General features: G+C 42.9%; 1 protein-coding gene across 5 annotated transcripts in view; it reads left to right on the top strand.

Moving 5' to 3' along the window:
• LOC100113702 (glycosaminoglycan xylosylkinase) overlaps window positions 1-22,625 on the top strand; it is a 123,215-nt gene that overhangs the window by 36,600 nt on the left and 63,990 nt on the right. Inside the window, exon 1 of one of the 5 annotated variants that reach the window (XM_031933463.2) lies at window positions 20,591-21,509. The exons of the other annotated variants lie outside the window; for them this stretch is intronic. Coding sequence (XP_031789323.1) covers window positions 21,477-21,509 — 33 coding nt within the window. The 5' untranslated portion in view covers window positions 20,591-21,476. Of the gene's footprint in view, window positions 1-20,590; window positions 21,510-22,625 lie in introns of those variants that run through there. 5 annotated transcript variants of the gene reach the window in all.

Raw genomic sequence — 22,625 nt, 5'->3', positions numbered from 1 at the left:
ACAAAATGGTCGTCGAGGCTTCGGGAGTAGACTATGATATCGTCCAAGTAGACTAAGCAGAAAACGTGGAGGTATCCGACTAGTACTTCTTGGCTCATGAGCTGTTGGAAAGTTCCCGTGGCTGCCTTAAGGCCAAATGGCATGACATTGAACTGGTAGCAGCCGCCAGAGGCTGTTGAAAATGCTGTGTATTTTTTGGAAGCTGGGTCCATTGGGATTTGCCAGTACCCGCTCTTCAGATCGATCGATGTGAAGATGCTGGCGTCGCCCAGATCCTTGAGCGCGTCAGCGATGTGAGGGACTGGTTGTGCTGCGTCTGTAGTAATGCCGTTGAGCCGGCGGTAGTCGACGCAGAAGCGATATCGCCCGTCCTTCTTCTTAGGCAGGACGATCGGCGAGCAATAGGGTGAGGTCGCTCTTTCGATGACGTCGCTCGCTAGCATCTCCTTTATTTGTTTGTCAATTTCCTTTTGCTTCGTCTCGGATTCCCGGTGTGGGGGTAGCCTAAAAGGCTTTTCGGTGGCCATGTTTATGACGTGTTTGACTGTCCTCGTTCGTGGAAGTTTTTGACCCTCCCGTGCAAACACGACACTGTGCTCTTTCAAGAGTTGGAGTAGGCGTGTGAGATCGCCTCTTGTGAGGTCGTGATGCAGTTCACCAATGTTGATGAGGGCTGGTTGTTCCCGAGGCGCGCAATGCGTGAGTGGTGCCGTGATGCGGATCTGTTGCCCGAGATAGACAACATCTTGTGTGAGGTCCACCACGCATTCTTCCTTCTTTAACCAGGGTAATCCGAGCACTAGTGAGTGTCGTATGTTAGGGGATACGTGTGTGTGTAAATTGAAAATTGCTCCCTGAATCTCTATCTTGAGATCGGTTTCGCCGGTTATTGTGAGCTTCGTGCCTTCGCCTGCCAGCTGACAACTCGTCGAGCGCTGCCTTACGTGCTGGCCGGCGGGCAAGAGAGATGATTTTATCACGTTGGCGGAGGCTGCGGTATCCACAAGTGCTATTATCTCCTCTCCTTGAAGCTTGACTTTTATGCGCGGGAGCTGTTCGGATCTGCCGAAGCAGCTTACTTCCGGTCGTTCGAGTTGGTGGCGTCGGACGCCGGTTTGTCCGCCGCCTTGCGCCAGTTTTCCGACTGGCTTCCTCGTTTGGCTTGGTAAACGGCGCAGTCTTTGTGGAAGTGCCGCTCAGGGCAATGCCAGCACTGTGGAAGCGTCGTCTTTTTGTCGGAGTTTTGGGAGGCGGGTTTGTTGTCGCTGACGACGGGTTTGGTTGCCTTTAGTTTGTTCTGCGTTTCTTCTCCTTCGTCCCTTTCGGCCTGTAGGGACCTGTTTAGAAGGTCCGCGAAGTCGACGAGCGTAACGGGGCGCAGGGTCTTGCGGAGAGATGGTTTGACGAGGTTGACCAGGGTGCTGACCTTGTTTGCCTCGGTCTCATTCGGTCTGACCCGTTGAAAGAGCAAGTATTTTTCCTGTAGGAAGGCTCCTACGGATTCCTTGTCGCCTTGCTTCTTGGAGTAGAGCTGAGCGATCAGTTCTCCCTTGATGGCGTCGCTGTCGAAGCGATTTGCGAGAAGCTCTCTAAAACGTGGCCAGTCAAAATCAAGGGTTTTGTAGCATTGCCACCATTTGTCTGCGTCTCCGCGCAAACCCTTCTCTATGACACTCGTCCTTTGACCCTCCGGGATCTGGTAGGATTCGATATATTCTTCGCACTTGCGAAGGTAGCGCTGTGGGTCTTCATGCCCAAGGCCTTTAAATTCAGGGAGAGGTGGTCTGTGACCGTACAAAGCCTGGCAGAAGGCGTTCCAGTTTTGCATTGCGGGTGGTAGGCCTCTGAGGCCTGCGTCCCTGTTGCCTCCTGCGCCTCCTGCGGCATCGTTGCCTCCGTTGTTCCCTGCGTTATCCATGTCGGGCGGATTTCTTTTAGGTATGGGAGCGTCGTCTAGCGCGTCGCCTGGGGCGCCTTCTTCGCTCTGTGCGACGTCTGACGCGTTGCTCTCGTTCTGTGGTTCTGGCGTGCGCTCAGGTGATGGAGATCGCTCTTCTTGGTTGGAGCTTTCGTTGTCACTTGAGCTGTTACTGGGATTGGGCGCCACTGCGTTATTCTCTACTCGCAGAAGTAGTGCTTGTGAGCGGGTGATAGGTCTCTTGACCGGTGAATGCTGTACGGGCATTGAGTTGTCGGAAGTCAATGGTGAAGCGGTATCGAGGAGTTCTCGAAGGGATGATGATCGGCCGGGAGTTGATGTTGGTGTGTGGGCGACTAACGCCTCTGGTTCGTGCCCGGATGGCTCCGTCGGTCATGAGTTCGCCTGTGATCTCAGACCACAGCTGACGATGTCAGGCCCCACGTTCGGGCCGCCACTTGATGTATGCGGGCTTGTTGGGGTGGCCCAAAAGAGCGGGCGAGCGGAGGGAGAGATGTGTGCGCTGCTGCAGAACTGCTGGTGCTCGTGAGGCTCTCTCTCTCTCTGAAGAGCGGAGTGAAGGAGGGCCTGATCTCAGGCAGGCGGCGTGACAGCAGGTAGACAGGCGAGGAGGCCTGCTGAGGTTCCTTGTTCTTGGCTTCTTCGTTGCCTAGAGAGCGGACACTGCTCGGACCTCTCTAGGTCGACTCTTGGAGCGAGTCTGGACGAGGGAGGGCCGCCCAACCCGGTGAAGGCTGCACCACCCAGTTTCGTATAAGGGGAAAGGGGGAGCTCCGAGGAGCTTTGTGTTTATATTTATTGCGGGGCCAATCCCAAAGAGGGATCGGTCCACTCAAAAATGACTAAGAGGCGCGGAGCGCTTTAGTCGGTGATCGTTAGATCAATGGCCGCCTCAGCTATCTTTCCCTCGGCTAAGGACACCGGAGGATGAGGGGCGTGAGCCGCCTTCTTCCTCGGTGGAAGTCGCAGCGGAGTCCTGAGGAGCTCGTCGCGGACAACCTTGGGCTTCGGGATCCCGGGTTTTTGCGGGGCGGTCCGCTTCCTGACGGCTGGCGAGGGCGACGCCTTCCGTTTGGTCGGGGAGACCAGCAAGACCTTGCGGGACTCTGGCCGAGCGGCTTGGCCCGCTGCTATCTTCCTGCTGATGATGCTCAGCCGTGGAAGAGCGGCTGGGGGCGGGTCTGTCGGAGGAGCCGCCAAGAGCGCTCGGAAGTCAGGAGAGGCAGGGCGAGCGGACGTGTCCACCAGTTCCAGGTGCTCCGGCCACTCGGCGCAGATGACGTCGACTGCAGGCTCGGGAGCAGGCTGTTGCGGCGGAGACGGAGGAGGCCAATCCACCTGGGTAGCACAGTCTTGATGGGCGCTCGTCGGCTCGGTCTGAGTGGCGGCGTCGACTCCTGGCGGAGGCCGACGTTGCCGTTCCAAAACTCCTGCCCGATGGGCCTGAGTGAGATAGAGCCGAGTGAGCTCCAATTCGGCCCGTAAGGCTGCGTAAGATGGTCTCGGCATGCGAGAAGGAAGGGGAGGCGAAATAATTACGAGAGTAATTTATTCGTAAACAAAAAATCAGATTTATTTCCGTGTTCTGGTAAGCTGTGCAGGTTGCCTAGGCACCGTGCTCCAATACTAGATCCGGAATCTGATCGGAGGGGGGGATGCTTTAGCGCCGGGCCCGGCGCCTCTATATGCCCCCCGGAACGCTCTCCCACTATAGGGAGGGCGAACTGGTGGCGTCGGACGCCTAGCGGCCGGGCGCGGAACTACTGGCGCGGTGCGCTATAGTGACGGTATGTCGGGTTGCGCGTGTTTAGGGGCTTGTGCGAGAGAGCCTGCGGGTGGGTTATAACAATGTCAGTCGGATATATTCGGAAGCTTTGAAAGTTATACCAAAACAAATGATCCTAACCTCGCAATAATACAGTCATTTCTTTGATCTGACCCCACTGTTCGCGTAAATCAGTACATCCTAATATTTCTATAGAATTTTTTGTTCTTAATCATACATTTTAAATCAATATTTAATATACATATATTAGTCTTCAAAAATGTGTATATATATATATATATATATATATATATATATATATATATATATATATATATATATATGTGTGTGTGTGTGTGTGTGTGTGTGTGTCTGTATGCGTATGTAAATTTAAAATTAACAGAAAAACTTACAAACCTATTTAAAATTAACAGAACTCCTATAATGTACATTTTTGATTGTTTCAAAATTTTGTCAGTTTGTGGATTTTGTTTAATTCCACAATGTCCACATAATAATATGTAATTAGAATTAACAATTCTGCTTTCTTCTTCAAAAAGTCTCGTACCTCCATTAATATAGGATTTTAATTCGAAAATTTCTACTATTGAAACCATATTACGCTACATAATATTTTAGTTCTTAACTTCTATTTTTATAAACTAGAAAAATCATGTTCAAACCTGCCTCCAAAGATCACATGATATGGTATAACTTTCAGAGCCAATGACACAGCACCCTCTTGCGGCGCCTTAGTTTGCAAATTTTATGCTAAAACTCAATCGAAGTAGTTTTATGTTAGTTTAATAAATGCACTCCAAAAACACTGAGGAAGGAGCTGTGCACCGTAGCCTAACACTTTAAAGCACTTATATTTATTGATTGATTTTTATGTACAATAGACGCCTCGTGGCCACAGCTGTTCAGCTGTAGCAGAGATGCGCTCTGGGCGAGGGTCCGGAAGAATTTGTGTGTGGTTTAACTTAAGAGCTTGTCGGGTTTAACTTGCGGCGCTAGCGTCTGCTTGCGCGGGCGACGGCGACCCCCTCGGCCGGTGTGGTTGCTCGCTCTCGCGTTAAAGTCGTCCGCCACGATTACATCGCCAGTAAGGTTTCTGACGACGTCTTCCAGGGCTTCCAGCTTGTCTTCGTATTCGCGCGCACTATTGTTCGGAGAAAGGTAGACACTGACAATAGTGACAGAGCCCACCCTTGCCCAAGCATAGTCTTCTCCGGCCCCACTGTCTATAATCCGCGCCGCGCTCGCCCCTCGCACCCACACCGCCACCGTGTTCGAGCTGCTGACGATCCACGATGGCTCGGAGAGGTTTCTGTACTGCTCGCTTATCACGAGCACGTTCGCGTCCGTTTCCGCTGCAATTTGTGGGAGCAGCGCATGTTCCACAAATCTTGGTTGGCTCGTCCTGCGTAGAGGAAGCAGGAAGACGCGCTTGTGCACGCCTTGCCTACATGCCCCCTTTGGCCGCATTTCCAGCAGCAGTCTTGTCTGTCCGGTCCCTTGCAGTCAACCCTCACGTGTCCATAGCCAAGGCACCTGTAGCACCTCGGAACGCGAAGCCTGGGTCTAATCCGGCAATTAATTCACCCGATTTTAATTCGACTTTTCTTAAGTAGATCCGTTGCCTCCTTCGCGTCAAACTCACAGACAGCCAAGGCTTGTCCGCGGTTATTCGCTCCAAAGACGTGGACCTTTCGGTCGGTCAGGGTCCCCGTTTCGGGGTTAATCGCCACGATCGTCCACGATGTCCTGTGCTGTTGTGACGCAGTCCAAGTCCATGAATTCCAGTGTCTCCTTGGAAGTCATGTCCTTTACTGTAGCAGTCTGTTATAGCGTGCCCTGTATAGTCCTCTGGAAAGCCTGTCGTTCTTGTTCGTGGTCGAGCTGTAGGAGTACGGATCCGTCTCTGGTCTTGCGTATAGCTCTGACATTAACTTGGCTAGCCGCCGAGTCCACGTTCTGTCGTAAAGACCGTAGGACGTCTGCGTAAGTCTTGCCCTCGACTGGTTTGATAAGGATCGCACCTCGCCTGGGTTTCAGGTTTGGGCAATCCATCTTACGCGGTTTGGGCTCTCGAGTCCTTGCCTGTCCAGTCCCGTTTGCGTTCGTTTCCGGTTCTGTGGTCACTTCGTCGTCCAAGCATCCTTAGCCGGGTTACTCTGTTGGTTAGAGGTTCCCGGATCTGGGCTTGGAGTTTGTCTGTACGCTCTCCTTTTCGCTCCCGGTGTCTCCAGTCCCTCGTCGGTCCGTTGTCCCTCGGTTTTCGTCAGTTGTCGGAGTTGCCTCATACGTTGGAGCTCATACAACCCAACCTCAACTGATTCCTCAATCTCTCCCATACCGTCCGTTATCACGCGACTAACAGTCTTTTGAACGTTTGTCTTCGCCTTCATTTTCACTAGGTTGCTGCATATTGCGAGTAGCTGTTTCTCTAGCTTTCTCTCGGCAGCCTCCCAGCTTTGTGGCGCCTCCACGATGATTCCGCCCGTCTTGTCATGTTTTCCTGTATTGTTGTCAACCACACCGGCCAGGTTACCTACCGGTGTAGTAGGGGAGCTGGGCAGCCCCCATGGTCCACTTAGAATGTTCGTCGCAGGTAGCACTCTGAGACCTGCTTGCTGAATTTCTTTATTCATGTTTTTTTTTTAAATCTCCTACTACGTGTGTTATGTGTTAAAGGTCAGGGGTTCGTCCGAGTGATGGTTTCTGCAGTTCGTCCTGAGTTTTCCCGATAAAAGAGCGTGCCCAGAGTCCGGTGGCCTCGTCCGTTCCTCCCCCTGTCCCCGCAGCAAGGGCCCATCCGGTTGCCAACCGGCATTACTACGAGGAGCGGGATTTGGCGCTGGTGCGCTTTACCGTTGTGCAGGGCGAGCCTCCCGACTGCCTAAGCCGGGTCCGACCCCCTCCAACTACTGGCGGCCCAGGAGTGCTAGTCTGGTGTTAACGGAGGTACCCTCCAGAGTCAGCACGCTTACAGTCACGGAAGGATCCCCTTTTAAACGCTTCCTCCACTCCATAAGAAGGCCCTACAGTGTGCCCCTGCACTCATACCGAGGAGGCACCGCGACCTCATTCATGGAACATACTGGTTTATAGAGCGTCCGCGCTTGGAAAGATACCCGTCTATATGGTTCCACATTCGTTGGCGATACCCGTTTATAGAGCCCCAGACTCACTCCTCGCAGCGCTCCCAGGCGAGTGTAAGGGAGTGTAAGTTTTAGATTTAATGTGATTACTCACGTAAGAAATCACATTAAAAATTACGTCAGAAATCACTCATAAAATTGAAGTATTTGTTCTAATTAAAATAAATTATTTTGTTTTTATTAAATAATTATAAAAAATATATTTGTTGATGCTAATCCCAATAAATTGACTGCAAAAAGATAAAAAAATCTTTACCTTAATCGAGGATTGAACCCTGATCCTTAACAATACATTATCTTACTAATAATAACTAGTGCTCACCTCACTCCTAACCTCGCTCGGTTAAAATATATATTCCAATCGTAATAAAATTCAGGTTTTGTTAAGATCTTTTTTCCTAATGTCAATTCCTAATAGAGGTGAAAGTAAAAATTTTAAATATCAAAGATTTGAAGCATGAAAATTGTGACAGTAAAAAAAAATTTTAATTCTAAATTTAAAACAAAAATACTCCAAATTCTTGTTATTTTATATTTCCTAATATTTTAATTCAACATTTTTGTTCTAGAAATTGTTTAATTTCATAATTTCAGTTTTTTAATTTTTGCCATACATGCTTTAATTTTTTCGAATTTTAATATTTCTAAATTTTTGCCGTCAAGTTAAATTGATTATTCAATCACTGATTATCATGAAAATAAAGACGCTAAAATTTTAATAAACAAATAGTAAGATATGATGTCTCATTATTATCTAGTAAGCAACGTAACATTTTTATATTATCAAAAAAGTTATTAATGCATATAGTTATTTATCACTGGCGAGAACATTGACGTGATTTGTTATGTATTAAAATTTTATAGTTTTCTACGTCAATTCGTCACTGTCGATGTGACATTGTTTAAAAACGAGGTGAAAAAATTCATGCTGCAAATCACTTAAACCAATTAATTAGTGTAGGAATACCCGATGAGAATGAAAATGAAAAATAGATTATTCGCTGTTGAACGATAATTCATGATACATTTATGATACTATGGATGTATTTGTTTTAAAAGGAATTGGAAATTATTCTAATTCTAAAAGTCAATTAAATGATAACCATATACTTGAATTCAACACTATTTTGAAATTTTACTCGATTTTTGATATGCAATCTGCAGTTAATTTTCAATTGTCTAATATTCAACCTATTGATAGACCTAATGAATATATTCAAATACTTTTTTCTGGTTCAAGTACAAACAGACAATGGATTTGTTTGTTTGAAGACAATGTAATACGAATTTTTGATAGCATTAACAAAAAATGTCTAGATGATGATCATAAAATTTGTATTAATAGGTTGTTTCCAAATAAAGATAATTTACGCATATCTTTTGAACAAGTACAGTATCAGACTAATTATTATGATTGCGGTGTTTTTGCTATAGCTTTGCAGTTGCTATGGTATTTAATCTTTGCCCATGCAATATTCAATTTAATATTAGTAAAATACGAGACCATTTGATTAGAATATATGATACATTAAATTTATCTTTTTTCAAATATCAAAAGATTATAAAAATAAAATTTATTTTAAAACAATTGTTAAAATTTCAATTATAAGAACTCACGCAATAAAATTTGCTCAATTTAAATTATATTTTGATATAATTAATATTATATTATGAATTATAAATAGTGTTAAAATATTCTTTTATTGATACAGATATAAGCACCGATACATAATTTCTTTGTAACGACTACATTACAACTAACTCACTCGACATACACTACCGCTTTTATATCCACTCTTCAATTAGCGCAGTTTTACAATTCAGCATTCTCTGCTGCTCAGTTTATCGCACTGCTTAGCTGTGCTATTCTTTCCAGTGTATTGCACTGCTTAGTCGACATACGCTTGACAAAATAAATTTAATATTTCAACACACCTCCCTAAATTTATGCGTCAAGACTAAATAAAACAATTCTTAATGTTGTAACGGTTTAACTTTCCCCAAGAGACTGGATAGTCAGTCGGTTCCAGGATCAGGATAGGGGAAAGGCGCAAGAAAAGAGTCTGTTTTTATATTTTTAATAATAACAAAATGTATTTCTTAAGTAAAGAATAGCAATTTGGAATCAGTTGTTAAATCCCGGCTGAAACAGAAATCAATTATGCGTCTTGCTAAAAATATTTCGCCTTTACAAATTGAATTGTTTAAACTAACGCGGTTGACAATTTACAAGAATATCTACGCGATTTCGTTACAAGAATGATTCGGTGTTCGCGGCTACGGTGTTTGGGTACGGTGGTGATATGACGGATCGGTGGTGGATTTTGAGGTTAGGAATTCATTAGGTACGGTGGAGTCGTGTGCGCACGGCTGCGCCGATCCGTATGTGTCGCGTAACAACGATCTCGACCGCTTTGTGTACGCACAGTAACGGCCGGGATAGTGCAACGGTATTTTGAGGTTATCCCTCGGATTCGTGGAGTCGTGAGCGCACGGCTTCACAAATCTTCGTCGCTCGTCTCATTCCTCCCTTTATCCTGTGTGAGCACAGAGATAAAGCGAGTCGTGAGAGGCCGGCGTAAGGCTGGTTAGGAATTTACCGTGTTTCACTAGGACGTGCGCGCACGACCGGGTGAATCGCCGGTGGTGTAATTGTTACTCCCTCAATTCTGTGGGCTCACAGTGGCAGACGGTGGCAGCAATGTGTCGGAATGTAGGTTAGGACTTTTACGGTGGCACCAGGTATCGCCACGTGTGCTCACGTAGACGAGGCTCGATGTCGCTCGGGTGTTCCGGGTTGCCTCGTGTGCTCACGATGGCAATTCGGAGTTTCGGGTTTCGGTTCGTCTACCAAATCGTCACGTGGGCTCACGAGACGATTTCGTCCGCGTAGGTCTATCTCTCGCTGTTCCTTGTAGTAACGTGTGCACACGATACTACCCGGATTGTAGCTCGAGTAGAACTGCTTATCGTGCCGCGCGATCCGCCTTATAAAAGCGCGCGGCGCGGATATGTATAGGTGTGTTCACGGCGTACCGCGTACGCCGCTCGCGCCGGCTGCTGCGCTCCGTGCTAGTGCGGACTCGCCCTGCGAATGTTGCGCGCGCGCGCTCATTCCGCGTCGTGCGGATTCGCATTTCGTTCGTTGCACGCACGCTCGCTGCGCATGCCGCATCTATTGCGGCCGCCTTCACACGTATTTACATGTGCGAGACTCGTGTTGTTACGTCCCAGAGCTTTTGTTGAAATATCTGCGATATTGTTTTCTGAGTCTACTTTTACAATTTTTATAATCCCTTGTTCATAACATTCATTTACAAAATGATAATGATAACTTCTACATTCATTTACAAAATGATAACGATAAATTCTATATACTTTGAATTTTTCGTCATATTACCAAATTTGGCTATCGTAATTGCTCCAGAATTATCTTCATAAATATAAATTGGTTTTCCAATTTTAACTTCAAAATCATTTAATACATTTTTATTTATTTTGATTCCACTCACGGATTGTGATAAAGCTACATATTCTGCAGCTGTCGACGATTTCGTGACTCGTCCTTGTTTTCTGGATTTCCAGTAAACAACGTTTCCGAAAATTCTTAATGTATATCCAGTCGTGGATTTTCTGTCATTCTTATTTTCAGCCCAGTCAGTATCAACAAAACAATCAATTTCCTCAGCATTCAAATCTTTCTTGTACGTTAGCTTAAGTTTCTTTGTTAAGTACAAATATTTTAAAATTCTGAACGCATATTTATAATGCGTTTCATCATAACAATTCTGAAACGATTCAAGTAATTTACGCTATAACTAATATCTAATCTTGTTCCAGTACTTATGTATAACAATGCTCCGATTGTATTTCTATATTTTAAATCATTTGATGCTGCCTATGCGGATTCTAAACTCAGATTTTGTTCCATTAGTATACAATATAGTTTCGCTTCTACAATATTATATTTTCTGGCCAATGACTCAATATATTCACTTTGATCCAGTGTCGTTTCCCCTTTTTCATAGTTATAATTGATATTTATACCCAAATACGTATTTACTTCACCCAAATCTTTCATAGCAAATTTCTTTGATAATTCAGTTTTGACTTCATCGAGTCTTTTCTTATTTTTCCCACATATTAATAAATCATCAGCGAACAATATTAAAAAAGTTATATCAACGTTTCCATCATTTATACTTTTTTTTGTTTTTTTTTTTTATAAATGGCATTTGGAACTCGAAAGTTCATCGCCTCATCTACGCAAGCCTTCCACGCTGCCCTGTCTTGTGTCAATCCCACCCAAGATGCACCCCTCCGATCGACACCCACCCGTCCTATTTCTACTAGACCGCTTTTACGCTGTCCTCCCATCTACGTCTAGGTCTACCTAGAGGTCGCGTTACCATCGGCCTGCCCTTCATGACACGCGCTGCCGTACGATCGTCTACCATTCTCGCTACGTGCCCTGTCCATCCCAATCTGCGTGATTTTATTATTCTGTTAATATTTGGTGATGCGTACAGATTGTATAACTCATCATTGTGTAGTCTCCTCCATTCCCCGGTTTCCTCATCTTTCTTCGGCCCGTATATTTTTCACAAGACTTTATTTCCAAATACCCTAAAACGGTTGTCCGCCTGCTTAATGAGAGCCCACGTTTCGCCCCCGTGCAGAACCACCGGCAGTATTATTGTCCTGTATATTCTTATTTTAACGTTTTTATACAACAGCCTCGGCTTAAGTAAATTACTCACGGCGTAGAAGCAAGCATTACCCGAATGGAGTCTCTTGTTTATTTTGACATTAATCTCGTTTCTATCATTTATGGTCATACCCAGATACCTGACTTCGCTAACCTTTTCAAAAGTGAAATTCCCAACTCTAAGATCTCTCTCCCCTCTGCAGATGCCTAGTTTATCCACAATCATGTACTTTGTTTTTGATTCACTCACTTATGAGCCTGTATACTCCGCCGCTTTTATGAGGATTTCCGCGTTTCTTTGATTCTATCCCGGCTCTTCACAGAAAGTAGCCCACAAGATAGTCTCAAAAGGCGATTTCCCAACGTTTTATTGATTGGTGGCCCTGAAAAGGGCCGGTTGTTTTATCTTTTTCTGAGGTCGGGGCGGGAGAACTCGTTCAGGCGAGCGATAGCGGGGCCTCTTCTGGAGCTTCCGGATGGAGAGGATACGGCTTCGAGATCGGCTGCGATGGGCCTCCAAAGTCTCGTGGGACTTTACTGTGTTGTGTGTCAGTGTTTCTTGGAGCTGGTGCGCTCGTCTCTTGGCGGCAGCGAGTCGGCGCGGGTCGCGTACACCGGGACAGCGAAACGTTGTAGGCCCGTGGAGCGAATTCCCCTCAGGCGGTGCGTGTATCGGTCGTGGACGTGTAGACTTGCGCAGCGTAACCTCTCGTTCTGCTGCTAGGAGGCGCTGTTCGTCTTCTTCCGACGGATGAAGGTCGCTCCGAGACGGGCTCCGGAGACGATGCGGGCTCTGTTGATTTGACCTTGGCCACTTCTTGATGGATAATCTGGGCGGTAGGCGAGTCCGAGAGCACGGTGGGTTTGCGTCGCCCGAGAACGACGACCTTCTTTATCCGGTCCACAATTCGCAACAACGCGGGCTCCTCTTCCTCGATCTCCGCTGGCGTTGTGGCTGTCCGCCTCTTGGTGCGCCGTCTGCTGTTGCGCTTACGCAGTTGTTCAATCGACCGTCCGCATACCATGAGTCTCTTTCTCTATCTGAACGAACGAACTAGCGTCGTAGCCCGAAGGCACGGCCGGACGTTGCCAGGGACCTCCTAATACTCCTCCCGGGAACAAGTCAACCAGGTGGGGTTTCGTTTGATCCTGGTCATGCGACCGCGGTCGTCTAGTTGCTGTTGCCGAGCTTGTGCCGGGAAGCAAGCTCCAGCCGGCTCGTACTCGGCTTTGCAGTCGCAAGGACTGACTTGCGTTCAAGGGATAGAGAGAGATGATGGCCTTGACTGGAGTCATAGGCAGCTTAGACATCCGCGAGACTGTGTCTCAGCCGCTCTGTTCGACTACCGGCGGTAAACTGTGCTTCGCGAGTTAGTGTCGGACTTATAAGTCCAGAGCGCGGCCCTCAGAGAGAGAGACCAGGACCACTTTGCGTCGTTTTATCGTCGGAGGAAAGGACCGTGAAAAAGAAGATGTTAAGTTCCTTTAGAGGTTTTTATTCTTGAAGACTTTCCCTAGGCTGGTCGACGTCCACGTTGCTTTGTGTATGTCCTTGTGCTTAAAATACGTAGTTTTGATTATAAGATCTTTTGCTGCCGCGAAATTTATGACCCTAATACCGTTATCGTTGCTGGCTTCGTGCAGGCTTTCCTTCCCTGTAGTAGGCCTAAACATTTCCTTCCTATCTATTTTAGCATTGAAATCGCCTAATACTATTCTTGTGTCGTAAGACGCGAACTGATCGATTACCTGCTCTAAAGTTTCGTAATAGAGATCCTTAGCTTCTTCTTCTTAATCCTGAAACGATCACGACTTATCTCGGTCTTGTAGTAATTACATTTATGTAAGAATACAAAATCTATTGATTTTACTATCTGAAAAGTCGCGAATATTTACTAATCTACGTCGTGATTCTGACAACAGATTAAATAGAAAGATTTAAAATTTGTATAATAATTCTCAATTATGATAGTTCAGGTCCGGGATACGAGGTAGTGGAGGTTTATCGCAATAAAGAGAATTTTGTTCTTTATAACAAAAATAAATATATTCAAATAAATAAATAATAGAATATTGCGTATATCTTGCATATATTCTAAGTATCACAAGAATTAAATGGGTAAATCCGCTTTGATTTTTACAAACACAAATAAAGAGATACGCGTTTAAGTTGCGTAATCTGATTTGAATCGTATGGTTACAAGAAGAGATTTTATGCAGATACGCTTAAATTTGCGTTATCTGATCGTATACGAAATTTTACAAGTTTAAATTAGGTAACGAAATTTTTCTAAATTATTTTGACAAGAATTAGAATTTTTCTAAGTCTAGGACTGATACGCTTTATGATGCGATATCGTGCCTAACTCGAAATTTTTATAAGTGTAGAAATATTTGAAAATATTCTAAGTCTTTTACCTGCTCAAGGCATAAGTTGCTCAAGAGCAGGGACTAGGCGCTTTAGTTGCGCTGGCGCTTAAGTTGCGCTTCGGCTAGTGAGCTCATACTGGCCGTGCAGGTCCTTTTATAGGCCTCGGAGCGAGCGGGGATCGTGTCGCCGAAAATACTATCACATTCACACTTTCACACAGACATTCACACCTATGTACAAAATCCATTTATACAAATAATTTATAACATGCGCGCGCTACGCCGCCGCTTCTCCTTCTCTTGCGCCGCTGCGCTCGCCGCTTCTATATACATATATATATATATATATATATATATATATATATATATATATATGGCGTGTTGCGCGCTCTCCCTCTTCTTTCGGTGTTGCTGCTACCGCCGCTCGCTGGCTCGTGGCGCTGCTGAATTTGCGCTGTCAGCTGTAGCGCGGGATATCCTAGTTGAAAATGGGGGAGCGCGTTACTCGCGAAAATCTAAAAATGTATTCAATAAATTTTAGTTTTTTTTGTATAGTTTTTTGCGGAGCTTGTACGGGGCGTTACATAGTCCCCCAGTGTTTTCTCAGAAATTGACAAATTTTCACTATACTCCCGGAGAAAAAATGATTAAAAATATATTTATAAGTTTTAATAAAGAGATAGAAAGTGCTGCTTAAAATGCATGCACTCAGAACTGTATATACCTCTTCTGCCGACCTTCGCACTAACTCTCCTCTTCAGCCTCGCCTCCTCCTTGCCAACTGACCTCCAAGCGTCCTCGAAGTCGAGCCGAACTTGCCGCTGCCAGACGCTTTTTCCGTACCCGTATGTAGCGTTAGCGTACGGGTTCAGTTTTTGCGTCGGCTTACGCAGGAGGGCATCGAGGGCCTCACTTTTCCCCTTCGCCGAGGTTGTTGTGTCGGTGGTGTTGGCGGTGATAGCTGGCATGTCAAATAAGGCACGCAGCTTCTCCTCGACCCGGCGAACCCTCTTCTGCGCAGACCTCGGGCTTCTTGGCTTCGCGCGTCGTGGGCGTTATTCTTCCAAGTCGACTTTGACTGCCTCCCTGTTGACGATGCGGGACTTGGTTGGAGTTGTTGACGATGGTGGCGAAGGAGGAGGCGTAAGGCTCTCCTGTGAGAGTGTCGGTGCAGGTGTTTCACCTGTGCGAGGTGGCGGCGGAGTTGTGGAGTCGCACTGCACGGTACGGCCGAACGGCATGCGTACACCGCGCGACTTCCACGTGTGCGCTAGACGCGCACGCTCCGCCGCCGACGTTGGCGTGATGAAGCGATCTCCGGGGTAGCTCGTCTCCTGTCCTAACGGGACAGTTTAAACCAAAACGTCCACCCCGGAGATGAGCTTGCGTGGATAAACCACGAAGTTGCGCGTAAGTTGCGCTGAGCGCTTAAATGTGCGGCCCATGGCTGATTTTTCTAAGGCGCTTGAATTGCGACCGTCGAAAAACTGACTGCGTCAGCCTAGCACGAGCCCTTTTATGGGGAAAGCTGGAGCAGCTCCAAAAGAGGAGAAATGACAATGTTGTCATATTTTTGAATTTTCCCGCTTCTTACCTATACCTAAAATCTTAGGTTCGCTGAGAAAGTGACGTGGCAACGCTATGCGTGTAAGAGAGGGGGAACTTGCGGCTTTGCGGCACGAGTTGTGTTGCCGCGGGAGAGTGGGGAAAGAGAAAAAGACGGACTATAGCTCCCCTCTGCATTCTTGAGTCGGGACTAGCCATTCCGGCTTGTTTACATGTATATATACAGCTCTGAGTGTTCAAAACTAATGTATGAAATAGAAACGCGACACTTTTTGAGCGTGATTATTTTTTCTTTACAATATTTCGTGAGTGAGAATAACGAATTTTTCTATTGTGTAATCAAATAATATTCTATTTATTTAGGTTCTCTTTTATACTCTTTTAGATCATTTATGTGGAATCTTCCTTTTTTTTTTTGTTTATCGCGATCAAATAATAAATAAGTTGTATTGCCAATTTTTTGTATTATTTCGTATGGACCTTCGTAAATTGAAAAAAATTTCGCATTTTTTTTATTGTCTAAATCTGAAATATTGTTTGATTTTAATAGAACTTCGTCTCCCTCTAAAAATTCAACAAAAAATGTTTTCTTTTGTAAATTATATTTTTCTGCACGTTTTTGCGCTTTTGAAATTATACGTTCCCGAGCGAGATGAATTTTTTGTTCGAGTGGAGGTTCGACATCTGATTTAATTGGATGTATCCAATTTTTCCACGCACGTTTAGGTTTGATACCCATGTGTAATTCCATCGGAGTAAATCTTGTTGTTTCGTGATACGTTTCATTTATAATGGTTTGGATGATATTAATATACCCTACCCAACCGGTATGTTTCTCGCTAGTAAATGTACGAAAAAATCTACCGAGCTCCTTGTTAACTCGATCAATAATGTTACTTTGTGGATGTCGGATGGATGAAAAAACTAAATCGATATTTTTCTCTCGTAATTTCTCGATCCACGCATTTGCAGTGAACTGTGAACCGTGATCACATGAAATACGCTTCGGTTTTCCGTATAATAAAACATAATCATTAAAAAATTTCTTTATCGCTGTAGTACAAGTTTGTCTACGAATCGGATACAGAACGACAAATTTTGAAAACGCGTCTATAGTTACAAGTTTATGTTTCATACCGCCGCGTCCGGTATGTGGCGCTGCTGGTATTATCGACTCCATTGGCGCTGTATATGGTCGTGTGGAAATTTTGTTTCTCTGACATGAGTCACAAAATGAAATGAGCTTTTGAGCTTTATGTCTTAAATTTTTTATATAGAAATCTTCTTGTAACATACGAATGACTTTTTTCGCGCCTACATGGCTATAAGTCTTGTGTGTTTCAAGAATAAGTATTTTAATCGTTTCTTTTGAAACCATTATTTTGTATTGATTCGATTGGTACTTTTTATAAATTATATCATTTTCAATTAAATAAGTAGCATTATTGCTTTGATTCTTTTGATCTGAATTTGTTGTAAATAATTGATTTAAATATTCGTCATCGTGTTGTAACTTTGACAAATATTTAAATTTAAACATTAAATCTTTTGTGAATTTATATCTTTTAAAAATTGCAATAAGAAACTCTCCCGATTTTTGTAGTTCTTCTGAGTTAAAGTTAGGATGTCGACTTAACATATCGGCTACAACGTTTTCTTTACCCGGAACGTGATCAATCACTAAATTATAGTCTTGTATGCCCAAAATCCACCGACGGATTCGGTTGCCAACAAATTTGCATTTGAATAGGAATATTAGAGCTTTGTGATCCGTTTTTATGTAAACTTTTGCGGCTCGTAGATAGGTACTTAATTTTTGCAAACTCCATACAACCGCGAGAAGTTATTTCTCTGTAGTAAAGTGTTTTTTCTGCTGCTTTGAGCGTTCGACTGATATAAATAATAACCCGTTCATCACCGTTATCGTCAATTTGCGATAATGCACCGGCAATTGCAAAGTCCGACGCGTCACAACGAAGGAGATAAGGTTTGGAAGGGTCGGGATATAGGCAAACGTTTTTTTCGAAGAGTTCTTTGACTCGCTCGAAAACTTTTTGATGACTGTCCCCCCACTCCCAGGATTTTTGTTTTTCTTTTCATAATAGCTCTAATAACGGTACTAACTCATGCGCATGATTTTTTGCGAATTTCGCGTAAAAATTGATTGTGCCTAGAAGGCTTGTAAATGTTTTAGATTCTTAGGAATTGGATAGTTTTTTATCGCTTCAATTTTATTCTCTTGAGGTTTTATCCCCTTTGTAGATAGAATAAATCCTAAGAACCGAGTTTCATTTTTGAAAAATTCTGATTTTTTGAAACTTAAAGTGAAATTCCATTTTATTAAACTTTGAAATAACTCTTCTAAATGCCTCAGGTGATCTTTTTCACTTTTTGAGATACATAAGAAATCGTCTACGAAATTTAATATGGAATCACCAAGATTTTTTGTTACGTGAAATAAACCGCGTAATAAAGCAGCGCTGCTTATCTTTGTACCCAAAGGAACTACTTCGAATTCATAGTCTTCCTTCGAACATAAATGCAGTATATTTTTTACTCTCTTCACAAAGAGGTATTTGTCAGAAGCTTGATGTTAAATCAAGATTCGACATGACTTCTAGCCCGAAACATTGTTGTAAGAGTTCCTCGATATTTTAAGGTGATTCTAGATCATCCTCAAACATTTCGTTTACTTTACGTGCGTCTAGGCATAAACGAATCGACCCGTCTTTTCTGAATACCGGTACTATCGGACTTATAAAATTGCTGCTTGAACGACGTATGATTTTCCAATCCAGCATTCTCCCAATTTTTTCCCTGAGTTTACTTTTCATATTAGTTGCTACAGGATATGGAGGGATAAAAAATGGTTCAGGATTTTTTACTTTGATTTTGTATTCGTATGATGCTAATCTGACTGGTTTCTTATAGAATACTTTTCGATATTTTTGTAATAAATTTCTGAGTTTGTCAATCGTTTCTGGACTTTTCGTTATACAGAATTTTAGTTGAAGAGCCGTTTTTTTTTACCGAGTTCTTTGATTGCATCGATTCCGATAATACAATCTCGTATTAATTTTGGAATAATCAAGAAAATCAAGTCTTTTGTATAAGTACCGATTTCTGTAGGGCACATCAATTGTTTATTTAACCGAGTCGATTTTAATCCCGTAGCACCTCTGATTATAGTACCTACGTTAGGCAAAGTCCCAACGTTTTTAAATTTTTCTAAGTTCAGAAATACACGTAACTTGACTACCGGTGTCAATTAGGGCTTTTACTGGAATATTGTTGATTTTAATTGTAATTTCCGAGCAGGGACAAATTTCGTCGTTTTCAGTGTTATCGTCAGATTCATATAATAAATCATCTCGTGGATTATTGAAAATTGTGCAAATTGGAATCTGTTTATTAGTTGTTTCTTGTATATTTGAAATTTTATTTATATTATTTTCCGAGGCACAAGAAACAACCGTTATTGGTTTTTTGCCAAACTCCAAGTGTCTTTTAAGCAATCATTTAAAGAATCTTCTAATGAAAAGTTAATCATAGTGGGTTTAGAAGTTATTGTTTTGGATTTTGTACCCATTTCTTTAGCAGGAGCCTTTGTCGTATTACTCGCTTTTGTCTCAATTGCATTCAGCGTTTGTGTCTGAGGAGGTTTCTTTTGAAAATTTTTATTTTGAAAATTTGTTTGTAGATTTGCAGGTTTATGTGTTTTATAATTGCCAGAGGATCCTGCGTTCGAATCATCAGGATTGGATTTTTTTCTTAAATAAAGATTGCCTTTTACTGTGACTGTTGTCTTTAAATGCAAGTAATTCGAAAAATTTGTCTTAAGTAGTAATATTTTGTGATTTTACAGTAAAATGAATATCCCAGTCGAAATGGTTTGAGATTTTTCGTACAAGCTTGTGCGAATCCCCACACGTACGTAGCATATTCGAGATGAGAGTATTTTGAGCCAGAATTATATCTGTTGTACTCTTCGTGACCACTTATCTTGAATATCCTCGTTCCAGAATCGTGCTTTAAATTTTCTCTCGAAATCGGACATAGTGTTTATGGTTTGCTGTGAGTAGTAAGTAAGCCTGTATGAGGAGACATAACAAATGACGTCATTACTGGCGCATCCTTATCTTATCAATGTAAACAAGTAATAAAGATAAGATAAGGTATCATGTTTGTTTATACAAACAAGTAATTAACATTATCTTTATTACATGTAATATAGATAATTTTAATTAATTATTTATGTAAACAAACAATACCTTGACTTAATTATTTGTTTATATTGATAAGATAAGGATACGACAGTAATGATGTCATTTGTTGTCTCCACACACCAAGTTAGTAAATAAAAAAATCATTTCTTACAATATATAATGGTTTTTATTATAAAAAAAAATATTTATTTGAATTATCATAAACAATGTAAATCCAATCACACATGTGTACACATACGTACAGTTACGCGAGCGCACACACACACACACTCAATCGTGACCACGCTGTGTCGTTCGTATTGTATAATTTTCGAATGAATCGTATCGTCTGCTAACGCACGAGGAACATTAGCTTCTTACACTGCGCTCTCTCCCACTCACACGCACACACTCTCTTTTCTCCCTTTCTCCTTCTCTCTCTCTCTCTCTCTCTCTCTCTCTCTCTCTCTCTCTCTCACACGCACAAGCTTTCCTTTTCTCTCTCTCTCTCTTACGCACACGCTCTTCCACTCTCTTACGCACACGCTCTCTCTCTCTCTCTCTCTCTCTCTTTCTCTCTCTCTCTTCACCTCTCTTTTTTTTTCTTACGAACACACTCTCACACATCACTCCTTACTCTTAATTACTAATCTAGTCACACGCACACACACGTACGGGTAAATATAATTAGTGATAAAACTTACGCGTTCACTATACACTATACACTCACACACAAACACAAGCAAATAGTGTTGTTAGACGCAGGTGTACAAGAAGCTGGTGTCTACGCGTGAAACGCATGGTTGCGTGCCAATTATGCCGCGAGTTTTCACGTCTTTTACGATGCTGTGGGCCACGGAAAATTGCACAGCTTCATAGACTCATTTTTAAAAAATGCAACTTAGCTGTGCGATGCGCAGCAGAATTTTGTATGCAACAGAATTTTGCGCATTTACCTGTGTTGACGCGGTTAATGACAGCATTCGAGAAGAATAATGGTGAGTACATTTTTATTGATTGCAATTTTTCTGCACTATATCGCGTTGTCATTAATAAAAATCAAACAGCGCTTGTATTTGGCAACGAGGTAAACGGTGTCACAGCTGATAACGTCGTCTGCTGCTGCTACAAGCTCTGTTTCATTCACTCGAGCGCGCGCGCGCGCATACACACATTTGTAACGCAGAAGTGGTCTCGAAGGATTTGCTAACCCCAGGGCTTTGATACAAGATATCATGCGTATCATGTATGTTCGAAGAGCACAAGAAATACGTTGGTTTTTCAATGCTTGTAAAGATAAAAATTCCATACTGTTGACACTGAAAATTTACCTGAAGTGTTTAATCGCCTGGGACGGAGTTTTTCAGGACCACCAGAAGAATAATTTAAAAATAAGAAAGTGTAAAATAGGGTATTCAAATATTTTGTATTCAATAAATTTTTTCAGAACATAATCACTCTGACGATTCATCTTGTTCTTGTTCTACAACCATTTTTCCCTTATCTACATCATCTTCGAACACCAATACTTCTGTAGAATCGCAGGCTTACGAGGCTGATGAAAGTGATTTTTCTATTCAAGTTGGTAGAGGACAAAGAAGAAGAGTGGAAAATTCAAGCAGCAATAATGATGATTTGTCTGACTACGAACAAGAGTATAATCAGCCCAGTGAGGAGCATTAGGAGGCGGAGGAGGAGATCAGCGAGGAGGATGAGGAGAGAAGCGAAACAGACGATAATATGAATTATCAAGGAGTCGATGAGAAAGGAGATGAGGATATCCAGCCTCCTGGTAATCGTTTTGATATTTTCCAACAAAATTCGCATTATACAGGGTGTTTCATTTTAATCCGACCACGACAAAAACCATGGAAAAACTAATTTTAACGAAAAATGACCTTAACAAAAGTTGAAGGGGGTAAAGGGGGCCATCGATTGACACAAACACCTTTGACCTTGAACTCGATGTTCAAGGTCATTTGAGGGTAATTGTGATTTTTTTAAATAGGAACCTCTATTTTAGACCTTGGAATCGGATAGAGCGGAAACATTACGTCGCAAAGGATATTTTAAGTTTACTTTGGTGACCTTGAGAAGGTCAATTCAAGGTCAAATAACAAAAAATCTGATAAACAGCTGTTTGTCTGGTTTTATTTTACTGATGTCGAAAGATGACCTTGAAAAAAGTTGAAGGGAGCAAAAGGGGCCATCTAATGGCACCAACACCTTTGACCTTGAACTCGATTTTCAAGGTCATTTGAAGGTCATTGTATTTTTTTAACGGGAACCCCTATTTTTGACCTCGGAATACGGAGCAGCGGAAAAAATTACGTCGGAAATGACATTTTAAGTTTGTCTAGTGACCTTGAGAAGGTCAATTCAAGGTCAAATAAGAAGTATCAGCCTAAGATTGTTTTCCTTTCAATTTTTTCGTAGAATTATCATTTTGTTATTGTAATAAACATTAAGAGAATAATTGACTTAAAATGTGATTATGCTTTGCTGACTTTAAAGCCATTTTGTAAGGTCAAAAGTGCAAAAATGCAATATCAAATGTTATGTGGAGTCTTCCGACTGAAGACACCACCATTTTTTTGGATTCTATTTAGTTCTTGGGATGTTTTCGTAAGCGAATTTTTATCCTATCTTTAGCGTTACTCAGCTCAACAAGGGCAACTAGCACGGGTTAGAGAACGTCGTAATTACAACGAAGATGATCTTCGTGTAATGGTCGTTTTAGCAATGGTTCATTTGAATCCCCACGTTAGTACCCGTGAAATTCAAAGGCAAAGTGGTATACCTATGGCTACTGCTTGGAGAATACTGAGAAGTCAACGTTATCATCCATATCATATTATTTTGACTCAGGATCTCACACCTGCTGATATGAGGTTAAGGCTACAGTTTT

Source organism: Nasonia vitripennis (genome assembly GCF_009193385.2).
Source record: "Nasonia vitripennis strain AsymCx chromosome 1 unlocalized genomic scaffold, Nvit_psr_1.1 chr1_random0010, whole genome shotgun sequence".
NCBI lineage: Eukaryota > Metazoa > Arthropoda > Insecta > Hymenoptera > Pteromalidae > Nasonia > Nasonia vitripennis.
This window is presented reverse-complemented; position numbering and strand designations above follow the sequence as displayed.